The sequence below is a fragment of the Mustela lutreola genome, chromosome 9 (assembly GCF_030435805.1).
Source record: "Mustela lutreola isolate mMusLut2 chromosome 9, mMusLut2.pri, whole genome shotgun sequence".
NCBI classification, from domain to species: domain Eukaryota; kingdom Metazoa; phylum Chordata; class Mammalia; order Carnivora; family Mustelidae; genus Mustela; species Mustela lutreola.
The window spans coordinates 23,927,222-23,942,716 of record NC_081298.1 but is presented as its reverse complement, the minus strand read 5'-3'; the positions used below and the strand labels follow the sequence as shown (position 1 = coordinate 23,942,716).

The 15,495-nt window shown below is 36.3% G+C and overlaps 1 protein-coding gene across 8 annotated transcripts in view; it reads left to right on the top strand.

The window, feature by feature from the left end:
* Positions 1–15,495, top strand: part of ITCH (itchy E3 ubiquitin protein ligase) — a 136,807-nt gene that overhangs the window by 117,712 nt on the left and 3,600 nt on the right. For all 8 annotated transcript variants that reach the window (XM_059133475.1, XM_059133472.1, XM_059133473.1 and 5 more), the window contains 8 exons: positions 663–751; positions 3,134–3,293; positions 3,524–3,657; positions 3,971–4,111; positions 6,022–6,142; positions 6,589–6,693; positions 9,891–9,987; positions 14,044–14,116. In XM_059133475.1, the coding sequence (XP_058989458.1) occupies positions 663–751; positions 3,134–3,293; positions 3,524–3,657; positions 3,971–4,111; positions 6,022–6,142; positions 6,589–6,693; positions 9,891–9,987; positions 14,044–14,116 (920 nt within the window). The remainder of the gene's footprint in view (positions 1–662; positions 752–3,133; positions 3,294–3,523; positions 3,658–3,970; positions 4,112–6,021; positions 6,143–6,588; positions 6,694–9,890; positions 9,988–14,043; positions 14,117–15,495) is intronic.

Sequence of the window (15,495 nt, the reverse complement as noted above, 5' to 3'; positions counted from 1 at the left end):
TTTTTTTTATAAAAGTAAATAATGCATGTACTGTCCTTTGGCCAAATTTTAGGCAAGTAATTAAATAGTTTTACAAGGGAAAAACCCAAATCGTCTACTCATTATATTTCAGTAATGGTGCTGTCCTTCAAACATGAAGATGTTCTTATTAACCACTGTAGTAGGACACAAAATTTGAGTATTTTTCCAGGTATTTATAGGTTTCCACTGAGAATGAGTTTCCAAAATTAACTATATTCTCTCGGTAGCCACTGGTTTTCATTTCTGTTAGCCAAATGCTGCTATGTGTACTTTTGGCTATAAAACAAATCCAAACATAACCAAACCAAGCCCTTCACCACCCAAATGACCTAACAAAGGACCATGCCTACAGTTACTCTGCTCTAATAAGCAAGTGACAGAAGCAACCTGCTAAGTCAAAAGGTATTAAAAGAAAATTATGTATAAAGTATATTAAAACATAGATATATATAATATTTATATAAAATATTAGAAAACTTTAATGTATTTTCTGTATGTATGTTGCTGACTAGACCACGAACACCATTCTTTGTCATGGGAAACTCAAGTTACATATAATGAAGAATATCTTAGACCTGGAAGTGGTAGAATGATGTTTCAATAACTGCTTTTACCAATTCTTTTACTTTATTATTTTGTAGATAATGAGCTTCAGTCCCCAAGATCTGCGAAGACGTTTGTGGGTGATTTTTCCAGGAGAAGAAGGTTTAGATTATGGAGGTGTAGCAAGGTAGTGATAATATGAATACTCAGAACTTAGTTCCTTTCTTCCAAAGGTATCATTCACTTTGCTTGCAAGTATTTTCTCAATCTTACATTTCAGGAAAATGAATGTGGCAAATTATTGTGCGTTTATTCTGCAGCTACAGAAGTTCAGCAAACACTAATTCAGCACTTCTCTAAGGGACTGCTAGGTGATTTCCCCCACATTACTCTTTTTAATCCTTAGGATAACCCTGTAAGAATTTTATAGGTAATAATGAAGCTTAGAGACTAAACTATGGCACAGAATGAAGATGGATGCAAGCTTTGTATCATCAAACCAGAAGCCCCAGTCTACCACCTCTTTTTTTTCCACAGAGTGAGCATACAAGGCCCTATAGTGATCAGGTTATTTTCCCCATCACAGATTACTGATAACAGAGATAGCCACTCAATTCCCAACTGAGATTAATGTATCTGCTTTAAGAATACAGAGGGCTGTGTAAAATAGGAGTTGAAATTTTAAATTCTGCTTTCTTGATATTGGAGCTTCTAATCAAACCCTAGAGGACAAACCCTGGTGGCAAAGAAATTCCTTTGTTTGTTGCATAACAATAAAGCTTATCAGGTTAAATATTTGCATAGCAGTGGCAGTGTAGAAAGCAAGAACTTTGGAGTCAAGACTGGATTTGAATCCTTTTTCTGTACTCAGTAGTACAACCTCGGGTACATACCTTCCATCTATTAAAAAAAATCATTTCTAGTTTTCTAGAATTATTGTGAAGAGTAGAAATAGTGTTAATTAATGACCTAGTTCAGACCCTCCATTTTTGTGTGCTCACTAAATGATAGCTGCATTTTAGTTCTTACTTATGTTATACAGTAAAGTTCACATTTCAAAATGTATGAAGCAGCCACTGGTAAATAGTAAATATGAATAGAAACACTGAATTTTGTATGAGTTCAAGGCAGTTCAGGAGGAGAGCAATCATTTATTCTTAAATTAGAAAATTAAATAGTATTAAGAAGTAAAAGCAGGGGCGCCTGGGTGGCTCAGTGGGTTAAGCCGCTGCCTTCGGCTCAGGTCATGATCTCAGGGTCCTGGGATCGAGTCCCGCATCGGGCTCTCTGCTCAGCAGGGAGCCTGCTTCCCTTCCTCTCTATCTGCCTGCCTCTGTCTACTTGTGTTCTCTGTCTGTCAAATAAAAAAAGGAAAAAAAAGAAAAAAAAAAAAAAAAAAAAAGAAGTAAAAGCAGCATTACCACCAGAGGCCATGAACTCATAGAAAAAGAAATCGGGGCGCCTGGGTGGCTCAGTGGGTTAAGCCGCTGCCTTCGGCTCGGGTCATGATCCCAGGGTCCTGGGATCGAGTCCCGCATCGGGCTCTCTGCTCAGCAGAGAGCCTGCTTCCCTAAATAAATAAAAATCTTAAAAAAAAAAAAAAAAAAAAAAAAAAAGAAAAAGAAATCTTGGGTGCCTGGGTGGCTCAGTCATTAAGTGTCTGCCTTCCACTAGGGTCATGATCCCAGGGTCTTGGCATCGAGCTCCATATCAGGCTCCCTGCTCAGTGGGAATCCTGCTTCTCCTTCTCCCACTCCCCCTGCTTATATTCCCTCTCCCACTGTCTCTCTCTCTGTGTCAAATAAATAAATAAAAATCTTTAAAAAAAAAAAAAGAAAGAAATCTCAGACACAAGGTAGTATCACCTGTATTGCCCCAGATCTGTTCTGCCTACGGTTCTATGAGGCCAACCCATGTTATGTAGTCACTGTAATCTTGTGTTAATATTGGTTGGTATTTTCACAGCAGCTGAATTAGAGCTCCTCAGAGCATTTTTCTAATGAATGAGTGGCTTCAGTTAAGTGTTTTATTGTCTTTGTGAAATTGGAAGTTTTCTTGTATTTACCTAAAATTTAGAGAGCAGTGGCATTTGATGAGGATTTCTGTGAGGTTTAGTAACAAATGAAGTAATACTAGACTTCTTTCAGCTGCTCTGACTACATGAGTTAATAGTGAATTTTAGACTTGCCTCTATATAGTATTTCATGGATTCTAAGACTAACATTTTAATGGCTCTGACATTGGACTATGTATCACAATTATATTTAGAAAAATTTTTAGTGGTTCATCAAATAATGGTGTCTTTTAAGTTGACGTCTTAGATTCTTTGAGATATAATATGCAGAATGTAAATATCTCTCTAAACTAGATATCTGACCTGCCTCCTTAGCGCAGTAGGCAGCTCGTCAGTCTCATAAACTAGATGTCTGTTTGAACAGAAACAGTTAAAAATCAACATGGGATTAAAAAACTATCACCAGCTGAGGAGTGTAGATTCCTGAGATCTTTGTAGCACTGCTGTTTGATTTGTTGGCATGGTTTTTCACCCTAAATTTTCTTTTGATTTCAGAGAGTGGTTCTTTCTTTTGTCACACGAAGTGTTGAACCCAATGTATTGCCTGTTTGAATATGCAGGGAAGGACAACTACTGCTTGCAGATTAATCCTGCTTCTTACATCAATCCAGATCACCTGAAATACTTTCGTTTTATTGGCAGGTTTATTGCCATGGTAAGTATGAATGGAGAACTGTTGCTCAGCAATACTAAAGCATGTTTCTTTAATCTTCTCATTTGAAATTTTCTCATTACTAAGACATTATTTTAAGATTGGTTTGTTATCTTTGCCCTTTTCCCAAAAATGTGCCATAATAGATGACAGGGGAGCTTTAGGGGAAGAATTCATCTAACATTCTATTATAAAATTATCATAAATGGTGGTATTATTTTCTTCTCATATAGGCTCTCTTCCATGGGAAATTCATAGACACAGGTTTTTCTTTGCCATTCTATAAACGTATATTGAACAAACCAGTTGGACTCAAGGATTTAGAATCTATTGATCCAGAATTTTACAATTCTCTCATCTGGGTTAAGTAAGTTTGTTTCCATTTAATTTATCAAAATTTAATCTTACATTTCATTATGGTGTTGGTAACTTATCCAAACTGTAGGCATGTAATTAGTTTATTGAATTTAAATATTAAACTTGTCTTGGGTTTTAATATGATGGATTTTACAGAATACACCCAATATCTTAGGTAAAAATATGACTTAAGAGTATATAATCTCTCCAGTTTTCTTATTTTGATGCTATAGTTTTATAGTAATTATTGAAGAACACAGTTCTTTAAAAAAAATTTTACGACTGAATTTGTTTAACAAATAGTGTTAATTTCATTTGTGCAGAGAAAATAATATTGAGGAATGTGGTTTGGAAATGTACTTCTCTGTCGATAAAGAAATTTTAGGTGAAATCAAGAGTCATGATTTGAAACCTAATGGTGGCAATATTCTTGTGACAGAAGAAAATAAAGAGGAATATATCAGGTGAGAGAGAATGCTCCTTTTAACATACAATGGCTACAGCACATTGACAGTTGCCTGGTAATACTAGTGGACAGTATTTCAAAAGATAATGTTTGCCTTTTTACTAATCATTATGAGACTTGATCAATGACATGGACATGATCACTTTCTACAAGTATGTTGAGAGAGGAACAAGGAAAGTGTTATGGGAAGTCAAGGGAGGGAGACATTATTTTTTCTAGTTGTAGTCATGAGCAGAGATACGAAGGCTGGAAAGCACAAGTCACAAGTAGTAAGTAGGGAAGTGTAGTGTGTGATGGTGCTGTCAGGCAGCTCAGAGTTGATATCCCATTCTGCCATGTCCTGCATTTCAGAGGCCACGGAAAATGAGGAAACTTTAGAAGATGTGGAGGCTAGTAAGTTACAGTAATCCTTAAGAGAACAATTACAGCTACATCCAAATGGTAGATAGAGAAACTACATTACAAGAAATTAAGGACCAAATTCAGTAGACGATCTAAATTTCTTTTAACTAGTCCAGTGGCAGAAAAAATGAGAAGGTAGAACAGATTCTTGTGGAGGCAGCAGGGTAGAGAGAATATGCTCCAGGTGAACTCAAACTAAATTTTACAGAGAATTAATCTAATGGGTACTGATAGGTTTTATACACCCTTTCTTGGTATATTTTCAGTTTTACCACAGTTTGAAGATTATATGTAAAGGGATAGAAAAGAATTTTGGTTATATAGAACTTTCATTTTTTAAAAATAGTGCTATATCACTCTTTTAAAAACCAGCTCTGTAATCACTGTGTCATGTAACATCAAGTCATTGAAAAGAATCTCAAGGGGCGCCTGGGTGATTCAATCAATTAAGCATCTGCCTTTGGCACAGGTCATGATCCTGGGGTCCTGGGATCAAGCCCTGTGTTGGGCTCCCCGCTCAGCAGGGAGTTTGCTTCTCCCTCTGCTTCTGTACCTGTTCATTCTCTCTCTCTCTCTCACCCCCTCACATAAAATCTTTTTTAAAAGTCAAAGATGAAATTTAGACTATTTAGTAGAGAATCTTCACTAAAAGTATTTTCATTCAAGGGTTGCTTGGGTGGCTCAGTTATGATCTCAGGGTGGTGGGATCCAGCCCCTCTACTGGCTCCTTGCTCAGCAGGGAGTCTGCTGGAGATTTTCTCTCCCTCTCCTTTAGTCAGTCCTTCCCTCCCCCAGTGCCAAACACTCTCATACTCTTGGATGCGTGTGCATGCGCTTTCTCTCCCTCTTTTTTTTTTTTTTTTTTGAAGATTTTATTTATTTATTTGACAGAGATCATACATAGGCGAAGAGGCAGACAGAGAGAGAAAGAAGCAGGCTCCCTGCTGAGCAGAGAGCCCTATGCAGGGCTTGATCCCAGGACCCTGGGATCCTGACTTGAGCTGAAGGCAGAGCCTTTAACCCACTGAACCACCCAAACATGCGCTCTCTCTTAATCTCTCTCTCTCTCAAATAAATAAATCTTCAAAAAAAATTTTTCATTTAAAAAAATAGCAAGGAGGAATCTATAAGCTAAAAACTTAAGAGAATTTTAGATTGTATGAACCCTTTTTAGATGCTGATTAAAGCAGTATGTTAAATTGAGTCAGAATTTGAGAACTGAATACTTGGCTATAAAGGAATTATTTACATTTTTGTGTGATAATAGAATTGTGGTGGTTTCAAAATGAGGCTTTATCTTAAAGAGATACATGCTGAATTATTTACGTTTAAAATGATATAGATTGGTGTTGTGTTGAAGCTGGGATATACATAGGATTCATTATATCCTACTTTTATAAATATTTGAAGTTTTTCATAATAAAGTTTTTAAAAATTATTTTTACACTTGGAATTAAAGGTAAAATCTAAAACTTCCTGATAGCTTTTTTAATATTTATTTACCAGAATGGTAGCTGAATGGAGGTTGTCTCGAGGTGTTGAAGAACAGACACAAGCTTTCTTTGAGGGCTTTAATGAAATTCTTCCCCAGCAGTATTTGCAATACTTTGATGCAAAGGAATTAGAGGTAATGAGTTTTTCTTATTTCCTCTGCAGCATGCTGGTAAATAATGCCTTCAGGTGTCTGCTTTTAGCTCACTTTCTCATCTTTCCAGTAGCAATAGTATTTTTTATGCTAGCAGGATGTTTTGAAGTATCCCTAGTGGTTTAAAAAGTCCATTAATTTATCAAATAAATAAAAAGTTACCCCCACAAAAAAGAATTACTATCAAAACTTCTCTACAGTGAATGACTGACTTACCTGAATACGTATATATATATGACACCATCCATGAAAACTCAACCTTCTTAAGTAATATAGACACAGTTCTTGATGCACAACTTACACGCCTAAGCCTCCTGATTAATTTGTTTTTTGAAAGTTGTTGAATATTAGTCTTTTCTTCTCTATGTCTAGCAGTTTTATATAACTTGTAAAGAAACCTTTTTTTTTTTTCCTTTAAATCTCCAAAGGTCCTTTTATGTGGAATGCAAGAAATTGACTTGAATGACTGGCAAAGACATGCCATCTACCGCCATTACACTAGGACAAGCAAACAAATCATGTGGTTTTGGCAGGTTTGTCTCGATTTATTTCAATTGGCAGAACATCATAATTTTTTAGAAACTGCTTACCATATATGGAAGAAAGTCACAGAACAAAATGTATCAGTATATTCAGGCCCCTCATTCCATTCTGTGCATTATAATAAATGAATAGATGATGTAAGTGCTAAGTTATGGAAGCAGCCCAAGTGTCCATTAATAGATGAATGGATCAAGGTGTGTGTGTGTGTGTGTGTGTGTGTGTGTGTGTGTGTGTGTTTTATAAAATGTTTGTGTATATCAACCACACGCACTGGAATATTACTCAGCCATTAAAAAGAATGAAATTTTATTGAGGGGGTAAGGAATGGACTCTGGCCATTTGTAATATCATGAATGGATTTAGAGGGTATAGTACTAAGTGAAATAAGTCAGCCCGAAAAAGACAAATGCCATATGATTTCACTCATATGGAATTTAAGAAACAGACAAAGAAAAATATAAACCAAGAAACCTACTCTTAACTAGAGAGAGCAAACTGATGGTTATCAGAGCGGACATGTGGGAGTGGGTAAAATTGGTGAAGGGGTTTAAGAGTAGACTCACCGTGACAAGCACTGATTAGTGTATAGAATTGTTGAATCACTATATTGTACTCCTGAAACTAATATAATACTACATGTTTATACTGGAATTAAATTTTTTAAAAAAGATTATAACATTTTTAAAAACTATTGCTGAGTAAGCAACACACACCTTTTACCTTTGCCCAGGGTATAAGACAACCTCAGATGATGATTCCCCTGCATTTGATCTAAATGCTTTTGGAATTTTATGGAACTGTCTAAAGTATGGTTTTCATCCTTCATACCTCATTAAGAATTATATAATGTTCAGAAGGCAAAACTTAAGGGAGCAATCAGGTTTGGAATCACAGTGGTGTGTCTTTAAAAAAAAAAAAGCCTTCTATAAGCACATGAGAAGATGCTCAAATCACTAATCATTAGGGAAGTGCAAATCAAAACCACAGTGAGACACCATTTCATATCCATTACTGTCATGGCTATTACCAAGAAACAGAAAATAATCATCCTTGTTGAGGATGTACAGAAATTGGAACTCTCTTGTATTGCTGGTAGGAATGTAAAATGGTGCACAACTGTGGAAAACAATTTGATGGCTCCTCAAAAAGCAAATATAAATTAACGTATCCAGCAGTTCTCCTAGGTATTCCCAAAGGAAGTGAAAGCAAGACTCAAACACATACTTCTATACCTACCTTCATAACAGCATTACTCACCATAGTGAAAAGGTAGATGCAATTTAATTGCCATCTATAGGTGAATGGATAAACAAAATGTGGTGTTCACATACAATGGAATATCATCCAGCCTTAAAGAGAAAGGAAGTTCTTTTTTTTAAATTAACATATAATTTATTATTTGTTTCAGGGATACAGGTCTGTGATTCATCACACTATCCATAATTCTCCCCACAACTTATATCCTCCCCAGTGTCCATCACCCAGCCACCCCATCCCTCCCACCCCCTTCTATTCCAGCAACCCTCAGGAGAAAGGAAATTCTGACAGGGGTAAACCTTTAGAATATTATTCTGAGTGAAATAAGCTAATCACAAAAGGACATTTATATGAGATATCTAGAATAGGCAAATTCATAGAGACAAAGTAGAACAGAGGTTAACAAGGGTGGTTGGGGGATGAGAAGATACATTTCATGAATTCAGTGTTTTTGTTTAGGGTCACAAAGTTCTGGATATAGTGGTAATAGCTATTTATCAGTGTGAACATACTTAATGCCATCGAATTGTGTGCTTAAAATGAAAAATTATATGTATTTTACCACAATAAGAAAATAAAATTTTAAAAGATGTCTGTTACTTATATAAAGAAATTCATAAGGGGGTGCCTGAGTGGTCAGTGGGTCAAGCTTCTGCCTTTGGGTTGGGTCATGATCTCAGGGTCCTGGGATCAAGCCCCGCATGGAGCTCTGCTCAGCAGGGAACCTACTTCCCCCTCACTCTCTGCCTGCCCGTCGGCCTACTTGTGATCTCTCTCTCTCTCTGTCAAATAAATAAATAAAATCTTTAAAAAAAAATTAATAAGAAACTCAGATGAACTGAACTTCTATAGCAAATAGAATTAGCATTTTAAAATACTTGACAGTGGGGCGCCTGGGTGGCTCAGTGGGTTAAAGCCTTTGCCTTCAGCTCAGGTCATGATCCCAGGATCCTGGGATGGAGCCCCGCATCAGGCTTTCTGCTCAGCAGGGAGTCTGCTTCCCCTCCTCTCTCTCTGCCTGCTTCTCTGCTTGCATGTACTGTCTCTCTCTGCCAGATAAATAAATAAAATCTTAAAAAAAAAAATAAAAAATAAAAAATACTTGACAGTAGTACAATATTTACAAAAAATATTTGGCTGAGTCAAAACATTTGTGCTACAGGCTGGAAAGCATCTTCCATAAACCTAATGTTTTGAGCCAGAGTTGTAGGAGTTGGAAACCACCTGATTCTGATAGTATGTAGCTACACCAAAACCTAGCAAACATTAAAAAAAAGAGCAGGGCGCCTGGGTGGCTCAGTGGGTTAAGCCACTGCCTTCGGCTCAGGTCATGATCTCAGGGTCCTGGGATCGAGTCCTGCATCGGGCTCTCTGCTCAGCAGGGGCCTGCTTCCTTCCCTTCCCCTCTCTCTGCCTGCCTCTCTTCCTACTGTGATCTCTCTCTGTCAAATAAATAAATAAAATCTTTAAAAAGAAAAAAAAAGAGCAAACATTAATATCTGGATCAGAATTCTAGGAGCTTGATTTCATGTATTCATAAAATTTAAAAAGTCCAGACTCACTCAAGCTCTGTGTCCTGTGTAACCACATGAGTATCCTATAGGACAAGCCTATCTGGGAGGTAAAATAAGGGGCTTCTCTAAAATAGCTCATCTTGAGGCTTTGAGTAGGGAGCTTTTAGGCCCAGGGTACCCTCCTTTTTCTGTCTCCCTAAAAGGATATGGTCCTAAGATTTATATCGGGGAAGGTTGGCAGGGCTTCGACAAACATGGAGAAATATCCATCCACAGTAGTGGGGTATAGTCATTATTATCTAGTGCATCTAACACTGGGAGTTCATTTGAAATGATTGTATATCATTCTTATTTATGCTAAACGTAACATAGGACCTATATATCTCTTTACGTGTGTGTGTATGTTTTTTTAACAGTTTGTTAAAGAAATTGATAATGAGAAGAGAATGAGACTTCTGCAGTTTGTTACTGGAACCTGCCGATTGCCAGTTGGAGGATTTGCTGACCTCATGGGTATGTATACAGGATCACTTTTCCTACACAGAAAATTACAACACAGTTATATCAAATCAATGTCTATAAAACTTACCAGAAATAACAAAGAATAGACATTTCCCAACCAGTCACAGTTACCCTGGATTTGTGTAAACTTTTAATTCACTTTGTAGTCTTTACCCCTAGAAATTTTTAACCTAAGGCTGGATCCCACATTTTAACTTCATAGGATAGCAATATTCTATATGTAAATCTATTTGGTCATTCAGTCATTGGTAAACATTTTAGGTCTCCTATGAGCCAGGCACTTTTGATTGTATTATACTATATTTTAATGAGTTTAACAGTCTTCTCTATTACACCTGGAGCTCCTTGAGATACAGATCCATATTTTCATCTTTTTATTTCTGGTGCCTCGCATAGTGCTTGTCACATGGTATTCACTGATCAAAATGTGTGTTGTTTGGACATGAATGACCATGAAAATACTTTTGTGATTTATAATAAAGTAAATTCAAATCTTTAACACCAGCATTATGCCAAGTACCACAGGAGAACAGGTTAAGATCCCTAAGTCTGTTTCAGCTGAAGCAGAAGTAAAAAACTAAGTAGGCAATTTTGGATACAGTGACTAAAAACCAGACCAGAAGAATTTTGGCCATTACTCTGAGGGTATTGGAAGCTGTGGAAATTTTTGAAGAGAGGAAAGCTTGCTGAAGCTGCATATTAGGAAGACTTGATAGCAAGGTATAGCATACATTAAAGGATAAGGGAAACCCTGAAGAGAGGAAGAAAATATTGGAGCAGTTAATTTTAGGAGATGGAGGTAGGGACGGAAAAGAAGGGATAAATGCTAGAGAAGTTCCAAAGGTAGCAACAGAACTTGATTAGAGATTAGAAGAATGTCAAGGATAAAACCATGTTTTGAGAAATGGAGAACTTACAAAGTGTAAAGAACATGGTTTAGAGGTTTTGAGGGAAGATAATGAATGGCTTAGAAACTCGAGTTCAAGGTGATAGCCAGACAACAGAATACCAGGAAGCCAGAGGGACAGTTGAGTGGGTGTTGCCAAAGTCGGAGTAGAGCAGTGACACTTGAAGCTATTAGAATAGGTTGGCTAATGCAAAAATGGAATATAAAGAGTAGAGGACTGATGCTTAGAAACACTTGTATTTAGGGATGAGACAGAAATAGCCTAGAGGCAACCTTAAAAGAATTTAGAGCCAGAGAGGGAAGAGGAGAAATAAATATTCTGTCTCTCAGAAGCAATATAGAAAGGAGATTTTTTAATCCAGCTCTAGAGAGGTCTCAGAGAATGTTTATTATTACTAAGTAAATTTTTGGAGAGGGGTATCTTTTGAGAATGCTGTCTTAATTTGAAAAAGAAAAACCATGTTGGTAGGTCAGGAAATAAGGTAGTATCATAATAAGGAAAAAAGTGGCCTAAGTTTCAGTATAAACTAGAAACCTGATCATTTAAGAGATAACAACTAGATCTGCTCTTGGGAATAATATTTGGGGTTGGATGGAGCTCTAATATAGGAGGATACCTGTGGAAGGCGGAGAGGAGATTGTGGTTCATAGAATTTTAGAGGCCATCTGGTTTAACCTTCCACTCAGTGTAGGAGGAGGAAGAATAATGTATATAACAATGTAATGTGTTGGATTTCAACTTTGACAGATCTAACATCCCTTTTCTGTAACAAATATTTATAATATCCTCTACAATATTCTGGAATAAAACTGGAAGACATGAAATAAAAGTACCTACAATCTCAAAAAAAATACAAAAACTTAGCCTAACTAAAATTTTTAAGAAGTGACTTATAGGGTGGTTGGGTTATGGGAGGGTATGTGCTATGATGAGTGCTGTCAAGTGTGTAAGCCTGATGATTCACAGACCTGTACCCTGGGGCAAATAATACATTATATGTTAATTTTTTTAAGTGACTTATAATGAAATAATACTTTAGTCAGTGTATATTTCGGAAAAACTGTTAGAAGACACTAGTTAATAGGTAATTGTTCCTACTTAAAAGGTTTGGGTTTAAGGTGAGATCAGAAAGCTTTCTCTATAATAAACACTGGAATATGAAAGAACAGACAGAAAGAGCAAGAAATAGAGATATCTGGGTGGCTCAGTTGGTTAAGCATGTGCCTTTGGCTCAGGTCATGATTCCAGGGTCCTGAGATCCAGTCCGCTGAGCAGGGAGCCTGCTTCTTCCTCTCCCTGCTGCTTCCCTGAAAGTCTGCTCACTTTCTTGCTCTGACAAATAAATAAATAAAACCTTTAAAAGAAAAGAAACGGCAAGAAATAATAGACTTAAGTATGGTAAGAAAAAGAGGGAGGGACAGCTGGGTGGCTCAGTTAGTGTAGCATCCAACTCTTGATCTCGGCTCAGGTCTTGATTTCATGGTTGTGAGCTCAAGCCCCACGCTGGGCTCCATGCTGCTGTGGAACCTACTTAGAAAAGAAAGAAAAACAGGGAAATAATCTAAATGAAGTAGGGATAATAGACTTGCCAGAATAAATTAGAGATGATCAAAGTGGAGAAAAATGAGGTAGTATCTATGATGAAATTCCACTGATACATAGAAAGTCCTCGGAGACCATATTATTTGAAAGTTGAAATGGGTTGAAAATAGGAACATAGGTGCAAGAATCCACATGAAACTTGTGTGGCTTAGGGGCAATGTCAGAATAAGATTGAAAACAGGCAACCTCAAAATAATTTCAGTATGTATAATGTATACAACTTGATGTCTTACCATTCTGTAAAGTTTTAGAAAGCACTTAGGATGATATGATATATTTGAAAGATAGCTTTACTGGTGAAATTCACTAAGATCCCTTCATTTCCTATTTTTCTCTTTTAGTATTTGATTCTCTTGTCTTCTTAATGCAATCCAGACTCTTCTGTTATATATTAATTAGCACTATTAAAATGTTCTATTCTTTGTGGTTAGAAATGCTGTAATATATTGACTAGAGAAAATGTTCAGAGTGAGTTAATGTAATTTTGAGTTTAATTATTTAATAATTTTAACTGTCGTTTTTCATAATCACCATTTCCTATCTTACTGGGCTTTTCATGTTAACTACTTGTGCAAATACTTTGATGTTATTCAATCAGAAGTACTACCAGTGCTTATTTGTACTGGTCAAGGGGGACATGAGGACATGAGAAAATTCTTTGAGTGTGACTGCCCCACACATTGCCAACATTCAGTTTGCCTGGCCCATTCTAAAGTGCAGTAACACCACCAATCATTGTAACTACCAATAAATACTTTCTAGGGATTGGTAGTGACCTTTTAGAAAACCAGTGCTTTAGGATCACCATTCACTCTGTTGACAACAGAAGGTAACTGAGAGGAGAGACAAGAAGTGGGTTGTAAGTATATAAGGTTTCTGTAGGACCTATAAGCACAAGCACTGTTAATATTGAATTCACTAGATTATATTTAAATCAAGCTTTATTGTATAAGACGGTTGTAGTTTTCCTGTTGTGTTTAAAGCTAAAATTAAGCTTTTTCAGTGTTCTGTTAGTTATAGCATTCTGTTATTCTGGCAAAGTAATGCCAGATAAAACTGCATTTTCTTCTCTTGGGCATACATTAACAAAATGGTTCTCAAACTTTAGCACTTTTCAGAATCACCTGGAAGCCTGTTCAGACGCACATTGCTTAGCCTTACCTCAAAGTTTCTGATTCAGTTCGGTAGGCTTTGGTTAGGGCCCATGGATTTGTGTTTGGTTTTGGTTTTTTCCTTTGAAAGATTTTACTTATTTTAGAGAGAGAGTGTGCACAAGTCGGGGAAGAGGAAGAAGGAGAGCCAGAAACCCAAGCAGAATCCACACTAGCATGGAGCCTGATGCAGGGCTTGATTTCATGATCCTGAGATCATGACCTGAGCTGAAATCAACGAGTCAGACGCTTGACCGACTGAGATACCCAGGAGCCCAGATTTGTGGTTCTGATAAGGTCCTAGGTGATGCTGATGCTGCAGGACTGAGGGGGTCACAATTTGAGAACCACCAAGTGTCAAACTATTGATGATTTCACTGTTTTAGGGAGTAATGGACCACAAAAATTCTGCATTGAAAAAGTTGGGAAAGAAAATTGGTTACCCAGAAGTCATACGTGGTAAGTAAAATCAGAAAGAGTAGAGAAAATATCTTTTTTCCAGTTACCCTGTAGATATTAAAGCCTGTTGGAAATTAGAAATGAAATATTTTCCCTATGGTATTGAATTATATTTTTATAACTTTAGCAAGGCATAATTTATATACAGTAAAACTACTAAAGGTCATAAGGTTATCCATTTAAATTCAGTGATATTTAGAAGATTACAGAGTAGTAACCATCAACCAATTTTAGATTATTTCTTTCACTCCAGAATGATTCCTTATGGCCCTTTGCAGTCAGTCCCTTTTCCTAGCCATGGATTTTTTTTTTTTAATGTGATATTAGGAAAACTTTTAACTTTTCTCTGAAAGCAGAAGATACCAACTTTTCATAGTTTTGGGGAGAACAGAAATATTTTCTTACTATAAATGTAGCTTAACCACATTTCCAAAAATGTACAGAACTAAAAACAACCCTAATTTTAATTCAAAATACAATATGTAGGAATCCCACCTAACATCAACAGTATTTGAACTGTATTTTGTGAGACATTTCAGTAGCCTTGCTGGATATTCCTTTATTTTCCCATCTGCCCTTTATATTTGTTTTAGTGTCTGTTCCTTTATATTTTGATTCATATACATACATGTGGTTTTTAAAAAAATAACATTGCCACATTTGTTGAAAATCAATTTACCATAAATAAATACATGAGTTTATTTTGGGATTCCTGAATCTATTTCATTGATCTGTTTGTCTTTCCTTAATGGTAGTACCACACTGTCTTGATTACTATAGCTTTGTAATAAGTTTTGAAATTAGGAGGTTTGAATTCTCCAACTTTTTCAAGATCATTTTGGATATTCTCAGTCCTTTGGATTTCCATATGAATTTTAGGATCTGCTTGTCCATTTCTACAAAGAGGTCAACTGGGATTTTGATACAAATTTCTCTGAATGTATAGATCAGTTTTGGGGGACACTTATTCTTTTTGAAGCTATTATAAATGGAATTGTTTCCTTAATTTCATTTCAGATTGTTAAGATTATTGCTAGTGTACAGAAATACTGTTGATTTTTGTACATTCATCTTGTACATATGCACATTTTTTATTTGACCTTGTCTTTTTTTCAAACTTGGAACAGACTGTGCCATTATACTCCTGTGAACAGTTTTTCTCAGTCACACACAAAACCCAGCCTCATTTTAGTTTGTCAAGTTCCAAGTTTTCATTTGCAAGAAGTAACAAAAGTTATAATTATAGACTTATTTTCTCTTTGTAGATAGCATTATTTTTTCTGATGTCAAACATCTGCCTAGGCCTTATCCTTAAAATATAACAGAAGGCCCAAAACCTTAATGGCAAACTCAATGCCTTATGAAGGTGGTAATAATGT